General features: G+C 38.1%; 1 protein-coding gene across 4 annotated transcripts in view; it reads left to right on the forward strand.

Moving 5' to 3' along the window:
- The first annotated feature begins 336 nt into the window (after positions 1-336).
- Positions 337-17186, forward strand: part of PLEKHH2 (pleckstrin homology, MyTH4 and FERM domain containing H2) — a 56818-nt gene continuing 39968 nt past the window's right edge. For 3 of the 4 annotated variants that reach the window (XR_012579472.1, XM_074537171.1, XM_074537173.1), the window contains exons 1-2: positions 337-482; positions 4766-4895. Coding sequence is in view for 3 of the 4 variants with exons in the window: in XM_074537171.1 (XP_074393272.1) it covers positions 403-482; positions 4766-4895 (210 nt within the window). In the remaining variant the exon portion in view is untranslated. Of the gene's footprint in view, positions 483-1361; positions 1478-4765; positions 4896-17186 lie in introns of all 4 variants that reach the window. The other variant, XM_074537172.1, reaches the window with a different exon arrangement.

Consider the following 17186-nt stretch of genomic DNA (forward strand, 5'->3'; position numbering starts at 1 on the left):
AACATCGTCTCCGAAACTAAGAGGAAAAATTCCTAGTTCACAAAGGAACTTTAAAAACGGCGATGGGAAATGGGCAGGCCGTCTCTTCCTGGGACCCCTCCGCCAGCCTTGCCCTCGAAGCCCTCCAGCCGGGTTCCATCGTAGGGGCCGGAGCACGCGGGGGCGGCGGCGGCTCCGGGAGCGCATCCCGTGGGCAGCGCCAGCCCGGGATGGGCCCCGGCCCCCGGAGCGCATCCCGCCGGCAGCGCCAGCCCGGGACGGGCCCCGGCTGCGGGCCGCTGCTCCCGCCGGCTGCCGGGGCCGCAGGGCCGCGCAAGCCCCGCCCGGGCCCCGCCGGGGGCGGCTCCGCTGCTCAGTGGCCGCCCGGGCCGTCGCTCAGGCGGCCGCGCCGCTCGCCCGGGGATGGTGGGGCGGGCGCCGAGGGGCGCGGGCAGCGCCCACAGCCCGGACGGCGCCCGGCGCGGCGAGCCACGACCGGCCAGGTCTGAGCTCCCTTTCCTTGCCCCCTTCCCTCCCTTCGCGAGCGGGCAGCGCCCGGGCCGGCCCGGCCCTTCCCGGCGGGCTCGGTCCCGGCGGCGGGGCGCGGTGGGACGGCCGGCGCGGTGCCCCCGGTGATACCGGCGGGCGGCGGGTGGCGGAGGGTGATGCTGGGTCACATCACCGCGGGGTGTCGGATCACGGCAGGACTCCGCGCTGTCCCCAGGCGGTGTCCCCAGGCCGGGGACTGGCGTGCCTGAGGTCCCGTAAGGTCCCGTTAGGTCCAGGCTCCTCTCGTCCCGTTGGCGGTGCCGCTGCCGCATCCCTGCCGTCCTCCCGAATATAGAAGAGCGAGGAGAACACAACTCCCAAACAAACATGGAAAACTACGATATTTTTGAGATACCTACATGGCTAGCTTTCAGAATTTCAAGAAACTAAATTGGGACGTAGTGTGGTGTCACACTGCGAATTAAAAGTTGCTGTCATCAGGAAAAGGACATTAAATGATCTTGCGTGCTGTAATCTTGTTTGCTGCACGCATTTGACACTGGGCAGCCGAGCAGGCAGCAATGAGCTGGGAGGGGACAGCCTGGCCCCTGAAATCGGGGTTTGTGGGGGTCTGCACCTGGGGCTGGAGCGGGCAAGCACTGACGGACTGCGTCACTTGATGGGAACAACCTCATCAATACCTAGGAAGCAGCAGAAAAAGCATTCCTGCATTAGATTTTGAAGGAAGTTTTAAATAGCGCAGGCAGCAGTTTGTTTGAGCAGAGAATTATGCAAAATGAGTCAAATGGAAAATAAAGTTAGCAGTGTTTGGAGGTGAGTAAGGGCCTTGGCCAGCAACAAACCTGAGAATGACTTCCTTGATTCCTACACAGGTCCACTTTGTGCCTCATCATTTCCCTTCTCCAGTCCAATCTTTATGGCACCAAAAATATTTATAAGTGCTGAGTTTGGGTGAAAAGATGGAAGAAATGGACTTGAAATTCAAGAGGTATGGTCCAAATGAATTTAGGCCAGTAAATATTTCAAGATGGTGAAGGGAATCCACTATGTACTGCACAAACCCATGCCTGTTGAAACAGAAGAACTTTCCAAACTTTCTCCAGCAGAGAAAGGACATCCAGAATATAAGGACAGAATATGAAGCATTTTGTTAAAAACAGAGGAAAACACTGACAATGCGATAAGGAATATGTAATTTTTTTTAACATGCTTCAAAAAGGTAGAACATTGTTCCCTCCCCCCTGAAATGTATTTTGATAATTTCCAAGCAGACAGCAAAGAAAAGGAAATTATATCAATCCCTTTGGGGAGAATGTGACATTCTGACTTCTTGAAGCCTAGAAAGAGGTTTATAAACTTAAAAAATGAAAAAGACAAATTTAATCTTTCCAGACTTGTCAAACTTGTCTCAATTAATTTTTGATGACATAATTAGAACTTAAGGCTTTAATGTGTGCTTTTTTAGTTTACTTTTCAAAAGATTTAACATTTTAAGGCTCAGGGGAAGCGGAGGGCTTTGCGGTGGGAACGGGAGCAGGAAGAAGGGGCGGGCTCTGTGTAGGTTTGAGTGCTGATTCAGAGTACTCTTTTAAGCCAAGCGAAGATGAACTCATTTTTATCCTCCCTTGGGGAATCAGACAAGAAACAGGAAGTCATTGATTCTAAGTAAGATCATTCACTCTCCAAGTGTAAACAGTGCGTTATGTGCCTGTAAATATTTCCAGAACCCATTGGCTTGTTGGAAAATACAAAGTAAATTATTACAATTTCTACCAAAAATCCTGCAATGAAAAGAGTTATTTTCAATCTTTTTATCCATAATGTTTATGCAGTGGAATATTAATGAGTTTGGACATTGGGAAACTACTTGGCTGGACACACTGTTCACTGCCAGAAATCCATCTACTCAAATGTTTTGTCTGTTGAAAGACAAACATTTTTAACTCCACCCTGTAATATTGCACCCTATCAAAAAGCAAGAATTCTTTCATTACTTGACCCGTTTGTGTTTTCACGGCCACAAACACTGAAATATCCCACTGTTAACCAGATGTTGACCTCATCCATTTCTGTTTTATGTAGCTGCAATTAGTTAAAAAGGAAAAACTTAAAATATCCTAAATAGTCTAATAACATGTTGCCACTCCTCATTACTTAGGAGACCAGAATTCAGATAAATCTGCAGCTGAAAATACTTCTCCCCTCCAAAACAGGAGTAGCTGCTGCTTGGCAGTGCCACCTTCCTCCCTTGAACAGGGGGATTCTGGACAAGCAGAGAGGATCATGGATTAGGGACAGGACAACAGCAAGCAGCTTTCTTCCCTGACAGTCCAGGGAACTTTCTGCTAAGCTTAAAAGGAGAATGGCAGAAAACACCAGAGGTGTCTCGGTCACCAAGGAGGACTGCAGTTGGAATGCTTGTGTTTAGAATGTGGGTGTTGTAGGATCAGCTTAGGAAACTATTTTAATAATGTACTTACATCCTAGTGATTCCTTGGGGATTCCTGAGTGGGAGATTCCTGAAAAAGGATAGTTGTAACCTCTGGCTCAGCAGTTTGAATCCCAGCCTGCAGGACCAAAGGAAGAAAGACCAAAAACTGGAGCATTTACTTCAGACAAGTGATTGTGGCAAAATGTTACAAACCACAGGTTTTCTTTCCTAGTTTTCCTTCTAAATAATGGTATGGAATGAAAGAAACAAGGATGGGTATGAGAAAGGAAAAAAAAATTTGAGCCAGGGTTTTTCAGCTGTTTAGTTAAAATGAATTTGAGAGTCACATGAGACATGGGAATTTAGAAGAGAAATAGAAAATATTACTGTAGCAAAGAAAAGTGAAGGACTTTGATATGTCTTGTGATGCTTTTCCTTTTTTCTTCCTGTTGTCAAAAACAACAGAGAAGATCAATTCATAGGTGTTTGGTCTCCAGCTGAGGAGTTTCTTGTGGGGCTGCCTCTTCCCATGCAGGGAGGAAGGGAAGTACTTGAAGCTGGGCTTCTGCAGGCCTGGGATATCATGGGAGGGGGGCTCTCTGTGGAGTCACTCACTCACCCATGCTAACTGTGTCAGGACTTGCAGTGTGGAGATCTGTATTAGCCTTCATCTTCCTCCATCAGCCTCCTTCATCACGCTGAAAACAGTGGCTACTTGCCTTTCCTCACCCATGTCCCACTGTTGAGGTGACAAAATGAATGCAATATAACATCATGACTTGTAGTGTTTTCTTTGTTGTGATCTTCCAGTCGCCTTCCACTGAATGGGGGTTTTTTACATGTTTATTATTTTTGAGATAAATTGGATACTTAGGAGCAATTCAGGCTTTATTTTCAAAGCCAAACCTAAGTGTCCAGAACCCTGCAAAGGCCAGGCCTTTACTTAGCAAGGGAATTTTGGACTGAATGGTTACATTCAGCCATCCACTTACTTTATTAATCTGTCTACAAATACTTGGAATTCAACAGAGCCCAGTCCTTTTGCTTACACGCAGATGATTTTCTTGGCTTCTCAGACTCAAACCATGATGAGCCAGCTCTCATCCTGAATAATTTTTCCAGAAATGCTTGTCCAGAAGGGCACTGACGCTAATTTCCAGAAGGCATGAGCAGTTAAATGTGGATAAAAGCACAGAGTTGAGACTGAAACATGCCTCAACAGGGATGTCCTGAGATCTGAAATAGCTAATGCAAAAAGATTGTTTTTCACGTGGGGAGTCCATTAGAGACCATTTGCTCACCCACCTTCACATTTGGAATCAGAAACTTCCATTTTGTTAAGGATATTGACTTTTAAAGGAAATTTGATTAAGCAAAATTTTAAAGGACTTTTAAAAGAGTGGTCTGCCAAACATTTAACTTGCAAAAAACCAAATGTGCTGCTAACTCACAGGCAGTTACATCTATATAAAACATTTGCTAAGCAAAAGCTCAGTTCCCTGCAAGACTCTCCTGAGTAAGAAAGGATAAATGCAGTAACTGAAGATTAAAATGTGAGATGTGTCTCTGCTTATCAAGGAAAATAATTGCAGCCATAGCATAATTGAAGAAATTAAAATACAATAAACCTAAATATTATCAACATAGATTTCAGAACTTGATAGTTATGATAAGGGCCTCAGAAAACTAACATACTTTTACCATGTTTTATGAGACTGTACTTGTGTAAAATTTGGGGGCATTCTTGAGTTTTATATACAATAGGTTAGTATGCATCTTAAAATAAAGTCAGACATTAAATACAGACTGAATTTGACATGTGGATTTTTCCCTTTCTTTTTCCAGCATAAATATGGCTGAACTTTCAGAGCCAGAAGGTACTGTAAACTGGAAGGAAAGATGTTTAACTTTGGAGTCACAGTTAATGAAATTTCGTCTCCAGGCAAGCAAGATCAGAGAACTGTTAGCAGAAAAGGTAGGTCTCATGGGATTAATTTTAATGATGTATAAATGATTTTATTTTATTATGGGGGTCGATCACAAGTCATGGTTTGGGATTACAAGTACCAAGATTTTTTCAGAAGGGAAAAAATAGCTTTTTACAACAAAATATATGGAAACTATGTATGTTTTAATGCTGTGAAAGAATTTTACACATCAGAATTGCCAGCAAGAACTGTTCATTTTCAAGTAAGAGCACACTGGCAACTCTCCTGCAGAAAAAAATATGTATCCAGTAATCACTTCTCCAACACTGAATAAGATTTAATACATTTATTAAGTATTTGAGATGTGATTTAAGACACAGAAATGATCACAGAGAAAATCCAGAAGTATTAAGTTCCCCAGTATTCTTTAATGTATCCTATAATTTACCAGACTTCATTTTCTTGTAAGAAGACATCTCCAACATGGCTCATCATCTGAGTCTTGGGTTCCAGAAAGTTGAAAAGTATTGTATCATTTAATTTGAAAAATATTGTTTAAATATTTACTTTATTTTTCAGTGGAGAAACATTTCACTTGGCATATTCAAATACGTGTATCCCAACAGTCAGTTTTCATTGAGCCCATATCTGAAATACAAAACCCCCACCATTTTATTTACCTGATATTATTCTGACAGAACAAGGCAATTAAAAGAGTTCAAGAGACAAAAGATCTTAGAGATTTATTGTAACTATGTCATCATTAAGACTCACTTCAGTGAATTTCTAATTAAAATGTTTTATTTTAGAAACTCTTTTATAACCTAAATTTTCTATCAATTGCTCCCCCTAAAGAAAAATAAAATTCAGATAACCTGATAGTATGTAAGCGAAAATGCTTTTATTTTTCACATGTGACTTAATTGTTCTTTGTGCATTTATGCATTCCCCCTTTGAAGCCATAAATACATTTAATCTCCACATTTAGTCCTCTGTGAATCATTCCCACTTTGCTATGTTTTGGTGGGAGCAAGAGCTAAATAGTATTAAAGCAGGAAGAAACAGATATTTTTGTATTTACCAAGAACTCTGGATGATGTACAAAGTTCCAGATGTGTTCCAGTCCTTTCCTAATAATGCTTAACATTGTTTTCCTTGACAGCTAAATTAAAATTAACAATTGAAAAATGTTTCCGTGGAGATACCAATCCTAATTCCAGGAGCTTACTCAAAGTCCTTTAGATCCCTATGTGTCATCTATTATTTTATTGATTGTCCACTAAATCTTGCTTGTCAGAAGGCTTCTCTTATTCTGAATAACAAAATACCAGCAAAAGCTTTGCCACTTCCCTGCTCAGTGTCCGTTACCAAATGTCTCCCTTGAACAGCAATGAGCCCTCAAGAGATCTCTGCAGATCTCCCCTGATAGCTGCTGGTCACTGCAGCAAGTAACCAATAATGTCCTGTTTTTATTCAGCCCTTTTTGGATTTCATAAGGGACATTCCCTCCTAACCAATGGGTTTTTATTTCCTTGAAACACTTGGCTAAATTCAAATAGTTATAATAACCAGACCCTCCCTATCTTCAGCTTTGGTGATCCCCTCAAACTTCATTAACTTTTAAGCAAACACCTCTCTTTTTAAGGGCCACTTTAACTTTTTCTTTAACTACAATACTTATCCTCATGCACCCTAATTTTGCTGTTACATTTTCTACTAATTTACTTACTACAGACATCAGACCTACAGATCAAGAGCTGGTTCAACTATGTCATCCAGTTCTTAATTGGATAAAATTTGGCAATTTATTACTGTTCATTTCATCTATTCATGGTCTTATTTGTTCTATGAAGGCACTCAACCTCAATTTGAGATGGAAAAAAATGGAATAAAGAAATACAGTATTTTCTGCATTAGACTTATTTTCATTAAGTAGACACGAAAATTTACAGCAGTATAAAGCAACTTCTAATAAAAAACTTTTTTCATAATACCAAATTCCACTGAAGTTGTATACTCACAGTTAGTACTCCAAATAGTTCTGCTTTGGCATCACTAAAAATATTGCTGCTAGAAAACAGTGTGGTTGAAAACTCTTAATTTTCTCCTAATCCTGCAATTTTTCTGTATGGCAAACTCTTATTGAAGAGGTATTGCAGAATATTAGGTATGGGAAGAATTACAAACCATGCAAAAGCCATCCTTTGAAGTTTCATTTAAGAATTTTTAAAAAAAAGTTGAAAAAGGAAAACCACCTGTGCCTTTCATTGCAGTTAGCAAAGCTCAGAGATGAGCAAGTTATTATCATCAGTCTTGGGAGAGAATCTCCATCCAAGAGTATGAGCCTGGCTGCTGTAACACTCAGCAGATCATGGGATGCTCACACAGTCAGAGCTATTAGATCAGGAGTATCTGTTCTGTCTCTTTACCCCATCTGGATCACTGCATTTTGGGATGGAAAGTGACTAAACACCAGACATGACTTTCCTGGCAACCTCCTAGCAGCCATTACCACCAAGTTTTACGCAGCTGCTGCTGATTGTAGTTTTGGCAACCAAAAAGTTAAGATTCATGAACGGTACTTCACAAAATTATATAAGTTTTAAGAAAGATTTTAGACATTCGAATGTTTGCTATTTGACTTTTCACTTTTTTCATTTACAGTTTGCATTTACAGGCTCTTAATTGCTAGAAATACCCTCTTAAATTAATAGCAATGTATGCATAATCATATAATTTCAAATATCAACACAAAAAACCCAAACAAACAAAACAAGATTAATAAAACCACAACTCTTCAGCACTGTGCTCAAAATAAAGTAAAGGCAAATTCGGCTCTCATCTGTGAGAAATAAGACTCTGAAATAGATAAAAAACTTCAGAACTTACGTTACTGTCCTCTTGTTTTAATTTGCCTTACCTTTCTCAGAAATTTTAGAAAAAGCAAAGTGATTACAGGAGCTACATGAGAGAAACATTTTCTGTTGAAGACCACAGGTCCAATGAGTATTCAGTTGGGAAAATTCAACATAATGCTCTCCAGAGCAGAGCATTAGCAGACTTCATGAAAAATGATCCTTCTCCTTACTGTGCCACTTTGACTTTTTAATATGAATCTTTCACTCATAAACTGGAATTCAGTTGGGACAGGTATCAAAGTTTGGTCACAGCTAAATAAAATTTGATCATATTCATCTGCAAATTTAGACATTTGGCACAATTCCAAAGCAACCATTTTCAAAATGGGCAATAAAATATTTGCATGTATTTCTGAGCTGGTTTCATTTGCCAGTAACTCAGTAGTTATTTTTTCACATGTTTTAATTTTTGAAATTATACTGGCAGCTCTCAATATTGGTTAAAGGAAAGAGAAACTGCCACTAGTTTGAAATTGAACTGCATGGGATTGTTACTCAAAAATATATTTGGGAAATAGGAAAGGGAGTAATGAAGACCCAATTGGCCAGTAGTTGACAGACATCCTGATACTAATGGCAAAATAATAATGCAGCTGATATCAGGCTTTATGGGTACTTTCTGGATGTGTTACTCATTATAGAATGAAACACATTGGCAAATGTGTCAGAAATAATTCTCACCCTTACTTTGATTAGCACGGGCCTTTATTTGTGGTTTTGTTTACAATCATCTCTACTCTATGAAATGTGTACTGAAACATTGAACAATAGCAGCAGACAGTGTTCCACTTCAAAGCAGCAACAAAATCACAGCACTGTGGTGTGACAGACATAAAACCCTGTGGGTATTATACTATGTAATTGTTGTAGAAAACAGAGTAAGAATGATACCGTGACAAAACCAGGGAGGCTGTACAGGAAGATAAGAGAAATGAATTGGTGGTAATTCTCCAGCCTTGCTCCTCTGCCTGTGTTTGAGAGGTATCTCTGCAAGACAGTATCAGGTAGAGGAGTTTACATCCTATCACCCCATGTGTATGATTTGCCAGAAACTGCCATTGGGTTCTTCCTCTTATACTCGTTGTATAATTTAGTCTAGAATCAGGTTTAAATAAGGGATGTCTTGAATTTAGCCGTTTCCAATAGTTGTGAGCTGTGTGAGCCCATGAATGTATTCAGGCTGGATTAACTGAAATACTTCTCTTATCCACGAGAAATCAAATACCTTTGCAAAGCTATTTTATTTTATAGCACCCCCATAAATAAATGAAGAATTAACATGAGAAGTCTGCAGTATATTATTCTAACAGAAGTGTTGTGATTCAGAAAACAAACTATTGACTGTGTTGTGTAAATTTAGGAAGTAGTCATCCTTGAAACTCAGCTGAGAAGTTTGAGAAATTTACATTGTAAATGTGTTGCAGCAGTACAGCTACCAGAGCTTTAATTTTTTTACTGAACTTGAGGAGAAGAGAGAGAAGCAAGGGAATATACAGAATTTTCAGAAAACTTAATCCATTCCCTGTTGTTTGTTTTTAATATTTTTTCATTTTGCCAAGTAAAGTCTATATTTATAAATCTAACATGCAAAGAAAGAAACCTTGTTGAAGTTTGAAGCAGAAGCTGCTGCTGTAAGTGGGAGAGGTCTTTACAGGAATTTAAGGAATGATGTTAGGAAGTATCCTAGTAAGCCAAATTTAGGATGGCTGCGAAACTGAGCTTTAAGCAGAAACCTGTATTTTAATGCAGCTTGAGTCTTACGTATGTGGAGACTTTACAAAAAACCCTTTGTTAAGTAAAAAATTACATGTTTCTACTGCAAGTTTAGCTTCCAGCTGGTATTTCAAGTCACAGGAAAAGTTGGTGATCTTCATTCTTTTCCCAGTAAGTGCATTTTTCACCTACAATATGCATGCAACATAAGGTATAAAGTTGATGTTCTTCCTACCACTAAAAAATCATTTTAGTAGGGGAACTACATAGCTGTGTTAAATTCCCACTTGGGCAGCCTCCACTGAATTTCATCAGAGCCCATAAGGACTGAATATGGCATTAATCCAACTGCTGTGTTATGGGCTGTCCAGTAATACTCAAGTTTCCTATGAATGTCTCCAAGTTTGTTTCCTGCAGTGTTGAGGGTCATTGTGTTATGCTTTAAGTGGTTTCAACAAATATAAATGATTATGAGAGAGAATTCTTTTCATATGTTTGTTGTTTTAACCTTCCACTTGGATATTCTCTGTATACGTGCTCAGCTAGCAATGAGTGTGCACATCACAAATGTGATATTATTTATGCTTTCTGAACAGATTATGAAAATTGAATGATAATCAATTTTTAGACTAAGTACTATTTTCAGTATATTCCAAAGCTTAAAGCATTTTGGACTTTGTCTTACAAACCAACAGCTAAATCCATGTCCCACTGTATTTTTTATTCCTTTCACAGTCCTATTTATGGCATGTCATTTGACATTTGAAAATGAAGCAGATGCACTCTGTTTTGTTATCTCTGGCATGGCAATTTCATGTTTAATGTTTTTGGAGGGAAAGTCGGTAACTCATTGGACTTACACAGTGATTGCCAATATAAAAATTGTAAAAAAACACAATGAGTATTTCCATTTGCAATCAAAGGATTATGAAGGGTAAAGGGGAACAGAATACAATTGAACAAAAATTATTCAGATGAAGGTTATTTTTAAGTATTTAGTTGTGTTTAAAAATTCTTCTCATTGTGAGGAATAATACAGTTGCAGTTAGGAAGGTACAAATAGGAGAAAGCAGGGAGAGTTAAGGAGAATAAAAGTTTATATGAATAGAGTAGTAGGTTTGTTTACACTTTTTTAATATCTACCTTATAGTTTCATTATTATTCCTTGTCTGTTATTAAGTTTATGCTATGGCTTTTGAAAATGGTGGAGCATTTTTTTGTTTTGTAGTTTTTTGTACATCTTAAGACGACATTCTTTCTAAGGAGGTTGCAAATGGAAAAGAAAAAGAGAACTCAGGAAGCAATAAATTAGTTGTTCTTGTAGAGACATGGCTGGGTAATGGCATGAAGAGCACAGCCTTGGCTGTGAGGCCAGAGGATTAACATCTCCTGTCTGGCAGTACTCACTTCTGTCCCAGCCCACCTAACATGGGGAAGTCGATGGAAGTTGTGGAAACTGCAATAGTGGGTCTTTAGCCAATCTAATACTTGTTTAGCATTTCCCTTAGAGGATCTACAAAATTTTGTTCCCCATTTTTGATGGTGAGAACTCTTTTTGCTCATTCAATTTTCATTTCCCTGGGAGTGTACCTTCTTGCTTTAAATACCTGTTGTCTTGCCTTTTAAGTGCAACATGCTGCCATATATATATATTTCTGGAATCTCTTGCTCCTTAACCATGGGTTTCCAAAGTGTCCTATACACTTCAATGGCATGAATAAACTCAGTTTCAGTCAAGTTTTCATTTTTTGGAAATGTTGGCTGTGAGTGGTACCTTTGTTTCCCAAGCCATCACCTCTCAGGCAGTGGCACATCCTGGTTCAGGAGGACGCTCGTGTTTCAGCTCTGATCAGAAGCCACAGTTCAGGGAGGCACAGGTAGCAGGATTTGCTCAATTGCAGTACAGTCATTAGTACAAAACAAAGCAGATGAACATATTCTTGAAATATGTTTGTCTTTTTCATGTTAAGCACTATGTGAGACTTCTTTTTCCTTGCCTGCCAAAGGGCTTTGGTACCTTCTTCCCTCTTGCTTAATAATATCTTCACTCCTTTAAAGATTTTGAGTGCTCTGATAATGTCTGTGCTAAGAGTGGCCATCTACCTTATTTGTGTTTGATTGTGTCTCTGCAATTTAACGATCAGGATAAGATCTGAGTTGGGAAAGATGACTACCAGAAAGAGGGAATTTCCTAGTGTTTTACCAGGCTTAGGAAAGTTCTGTGACTGACATTGGGAAAAGCACAGTTACTGAGCCAGCATTACATGCTGCTCAATTGTCCTTCACTACACTGCCTCCTCAAATCGCACTGCTGAATTTAACTTTTTAAATCTGTATGTTTGCTGGCAGCTGTCCTAGACTATGAATTCTGGAAAAGTTCCCTCTCTGGGCTTTTCTGTTTTATATTTTTAAGTTATATAATTTCCCAAAAAAAAATTAATTTTACCACAATGAACTCAACTGATATGTGAAAGATTGTTTTTTCATATGTACTTTTCACTCATTTAATGACCACCAGAAAACCTTTTGAGCTAAACAATTCTTAAAGTCATGTTTAAAGAAGTAAAAAAAAGTCATGTTGAAAGAAGTAAAATAACTCAGTAGTCTAATCAAGGAGAGCAATAGAAATTTTGAGCCTGTGTTTCTTTCATTTTGGAAACTGAGCAAATAGAGACTGATAATTTTTGGAGGTTTCATTTTGTTCTAAGGAAAGGCTTTTGTGCTAAGTGCAGTTCAAAGGAATAAGCTGAATTGCTAAAAAGGAGAAGAAAGATAGGCTTGCAATTAAGAAGTGACTTTTGCCTACCTAGGAGAGCAGTGCCAGAAATTCTGCAGTTAGAAGTGAACAGGATTGCAGTTCTGCACATGCAGATTGTAGAACTGCTGGTCATCTGCAGAAGTGGTTGTGTCTGTTTGGGTGTGTGCACGTGTCTGCACACATAGATGCAACTTTGACATCAAAGAATCAAATTGTTTTTACACTTCCTACATTTGTGTGACAAAATAAAAAGGAATTGGTTAGATGGCAAATTTGCAGTTGAAAGTTTGACAGTGCTTTGTTCATGAGAAGAATTGTAGCCTTTTACCTGTTAATTGGTATTAAAAATGAAGAAGATAGGAGAAGAAAAACCATGGGTGAGTGCTGAAAAGTAGCAGCTTGCAAACTGCCAGGTTGTGAGCCTGAACTGTGTTGCAGCAGTCACAACCTAGGCGAGCATTTGAGTGAGATCTGAGGGAAATACAAGGCTGTAGTTTTCTGAATTTAATCCACGTAACTAATTCTTTATATGATTTTTTTTTTTATGTAGGAAACAATAACAAACCGTAAAATTTCAAATACAATACATGCTTGGTCTGTAAGTAGCCTAAGGAACATTTAAGCCCCATTGAGACCTACCCTTTAGTCTTAACCCTTTTGGGGAGATCTGTGACAAAAAGATTAGGTTCAGAAAGCAGTTCGTCATTTTGAGGACTAAAAAACTGAGTAATACTTTTATAGGTTTCATATTGTTCTAGGGAAAAGCTATTGTGCCCAAATAGCAATTTTTCACTGAAGGCAAATTTAATTTTGTAAATGCAGGTGGGTCTGAAGTATCATTTCCTAGATTATATAACAAAATGGATTTCTGCTAATAAGTTAAATGCAAAGCTGGTAAATTAAAGATAAATCTGTCTAATTATTGCGTTCCCTTTGGGATAAAAAAATCAGTCAGTAAAGAACAAAGTATTTCTTCCCCAAGGCGTGTGCTCATTCCTTCTTTACAAATTATCTTCTTGTTTTTTTTCCTGTGAAATGTTAGTAAAAGAATTTTATATATTTTTTCTTTAGGTGTTTTGTCTATATGGCTTAATTAGGTCATATTTAAAGTTTGTTGTAGGTTATAAAGATCTACCACTGCCCTTATAGAGAATGCATAATGCATCGAAGAGAAATGTCAAGGCAGAAGGAATAATGTTGGAAAATATGGATGGAACATACCTAGTCAGGTTTTTAATAAATGAATTACAGAACTAGGAGGAATATTACTGTAATTTCCTAAGCTAAACCACTAGAAGAGAGAGCTTTTTGGAAAAGGAGTCATGCTTCTAGGGCAGTTTTACCATTGCTTTTAACTAAAAAATATGTGCAAGGCTTTATATGATTGGGCACAGCATATTGTAAAACATGCAAACTGGTTGTCATCAAAGCCATTGAGAAGCAGATTACTTGCTTTTAAGAAGTACTAACTTTTCTTCTGGAAATGCAGAGATTTCTTGAAATACTTGGTCTAAACATAGGAATATAGAGTAAAAAGGGGAAATCTTGGTTAGATGTAGTAGCTGGCAGACATGGTTTTCGGACCATTTATAAACTTACTAAGTACTACACACACACAAAAAAACCCCCAGATCTTTTGTCTTCTTAGCTTCTATTGGAAGGCACTTCTAAAATCTTTTTTACTCAATGTGAAAAATGAGTGTGTTCTAGTTACCAGGCTCAGTGTATTCATCACCTGTTTATATCTACTGGCACCTCTGAAAGACAGTTGGAATATAGTTATCCCTCAGTTCCTTCTCCTATTTATTTATAGAAGCAACAATATACCCATGTCTCTGGTTTTGATAAGTCCTGTGTGATTTAAGGACTGGTAGTTCACTGTATCTATAAATGGGCAGATTTACTGCTTGCTTGTGTGTTTGTTTGTTTGTTTGAATAATGGGGAGCATTATTTTTCAGCCACAGATAGTTTGGGCTTTTTTTCAGATGATGGAGATTTGAGAAGTTGAAGTGCAAGGAAAACAACAGACTCAAAACATATCATTCTCAAATCACTAGAAGTTCTGCATTTCATCAACAGACAAACTGTTCAGAAACATTACATTTTAACTCATTTTTCCTTTTTAAAAACTTTGACCTATTATCAACATGTTTGGAAAGGCATACAGAGAAGTGATGCTCTCCTTTTTGTTCATAATTGGTTGGATTTTTTCCTATATGTATTTAAAAAATCTATGTGATACAACTGTACTGTTTATAATATTAAAAACTAGGAGACACTATATTATGAACTGATTATAATGTGAATTTAAAACATGAATGGGATAAATTATGTTGAATATTGACCTGGGTAAAAAATAGGAGTTTGATCCTATACATCACAAACAGTTTTCAGATTTCAAAAAGAAACTAAATACAACAATTTTCATTTTTAAAACAAAATGTCCCCTTTAAAATTGTTAAAAAGCTATTTCAAGTAACAAGAAAGTTATAATTTTAATGCTGTCATTTCTCTCTAATACACACTACAGGAATAATGATCTCTACATATGTGTACAGAAATGAAAGTTTATATACACATATGTGCATACAAAAGGTGTATTTTTGAAATTTGTGAGTGATGACTTTTGAGTTTATACCCTTTGCTAATTTCATGTAATATGTGCTTTAATCAAATGAAAATTTCTTTACTTGCACAAAAATGGATGTATGCTCAACATTTCTGAATACAGCCAAGAAACTTCCAGGTGACCCTTGAAAAGGAATCACTTCATGATTTGCCTTTGTATTGTACAAAATTCCCCAGTGACTGTGTGTTGTACTTCAATGTCCAGACCTCCAAGGTAGTACACCTCTGGTTTTATTGCTGCCATGTTTCTTCAAAGCATTCACTATTTATTCACATGTGGCATTTCTCTGTTCATTGTTTGAACAAAAATAGCTCAATTTGATGAGTGTCAGATGTAGAGTAGTTATTTCCTTACTAAGTTTAAAACCAAATCTGTTTCTAACAATAGGAACTGTTTTCTATAATTCATTAATTGATGCAGCATGCACTAATCTGTTTTCTGGAAATTGTAAGAGGATTTTTCACTTAAAGACAGAAGGAGAAAGTGCAGATTAAAGTAGCATCTGTTCTTCTGTACCTGTGTTCTTTAGTCAACATGCATCTATATTTTGTATATTTAAGACTGTAAAATAAAAACCAGCATAGATTATGACAGGATATCTCTGAATTCTTACTGAATTTGCACCAATGCAATGTGGGTGACAAGAACAATTCCTTACAAGAGGTGTGTTGAACTGGGGCATTATTTCAACTTACCTTATTTAAGACATGATAGAAAATTGAGCTTAAACATATATCACATGCCAAATGTTATAACTAACATGATGGCCCTCCGTGTTTCTCCTGGGAAGTCAACTTTATGTCAGCTCATCCTTTACAGACTGTAGTTTATTTGAGCAATGTCTCACCTAACAGCTGATACAAAACATGATCCAGTGATGCTGGCAATTTGCTGAGGTGTATATAGAAAGAAGTTGGTGGGACAGAGATCTGGTTCAATAGATTTTTTTTTTTCTCAAATGGAATTCTTTATAAAGTCAGAGTTGGTTGTCAGTATTCAGGATCCTGCCACAGCTGAGAGTTCTGTGTCTGAGATTTGCCTCTGATTGTGGATATGGCTGCTGTTACCTGCCACATCCATCCTCAGGTTAAGGAATTTTTTTTTAATTTTTATTTGAGGATCTTGAGCTATCAATGCATGCTCTGAAATGGCCTTCATAGTCTTTGGATACAGAAGATTTAGTATAGCATTTTATTGTTGATGAGTTCAAAACATGACTTAATTTAAACCATTAGCCATTCAACCAGCCTCACATTTCCCCCTTCTCTCAGTAATGCTGTGATCACTGTTGAGAAACTTGTCATTCACTTAAGAAGAAGGTTTACGGTTAGGTTTTGTTTTTGAAGGAAAATTCTTACCTTAGAAATGGTTCCAATCTTTTGCCCAGCATGTTTGTTTGATAGCCTTCAGAGTATGCTGTGGTAGTCATTTCTTCTGTTGAACTTCACAGGCTTATAAACAAGTAAACCAGTCAGAGTATAGATGTAGATCTAATTTTTTCAGGAAAAAACATCTGATGATTATTTATGCAAATGGGAAAACCATATTTTTAAAGTTTCATTATTGTTACAGTAGACCCTGCAAAACAAATCTATATAAACTCTAAATAATGGGAAAATCAGGACTCAGTAATTATTATGTAGCACCAAAATTATTGAAATGCTGGCAAATTGAATTTTAACACATGTGCTCATGATATTTGATTTGACCATGATATTTGACTGGTGATTTGCACCAATCCAGTGTGGGCGACAAGAACAATTCCTTACAAGAGGTGTCTTGAACTGGGGCATTCAGCATGTTGAACTGCTGAATAACATAGATTGCTTTTTTTTAATATGAGTCTCCTAAAAGAAACTGAAGACCCTGTAGAAATTCTGCAAATAAAATCTCACATTTATTTGTTGACAGGAAGCTGACTGACATATCCATATTGTGAGACCACACAGGGATTCTCAGCACACCTTCTTGAAACCTTCAATAGTTAACTATTGAAGAGGCAAAACCAGACTTTGTTCTTGCCTTTATAATCTTGGAATGATCTTTCACTTGGTGGTATTCTCTCAGCTTCTTTGGCTCCTGGCTTTATGTTCATCTTAGCAACAGCTTTATTCCAATCATATTCTTTGTCCCAGTAGTCTACATGAACATATTATTCTGTTTCTGGTGCTGTGCAACAGTGTGTGTTTGTGACAAGAGTTGCACTGTGCAGGGTCAGTGCAAAGCCATGGAAGGAGCCTTCAGTGCACTGGGTTCTCCTGGACTCCAGTGGTTGTGTAGAAGAGCAGCAGAACACTCAGAGATCCTGAGATGCTGCAG

The sequence above is a fragment of the Zonotrichia albicollis genome, chromosome 3 (assembly GCF_047830755.1).
Source record: "Zonotrichia albicollis isolate bZonAlb1 chromosome 3, bZonAlb1.hap1, whole genome shotgun sequence".
NCBI classification, from domain to species: domain Eukaryota; kingdom Metazoa; phylum Chordata; class Aves; order Passeriformes; family Passerellidae; genus Zonotrichia; species Zonotrichia albicollis.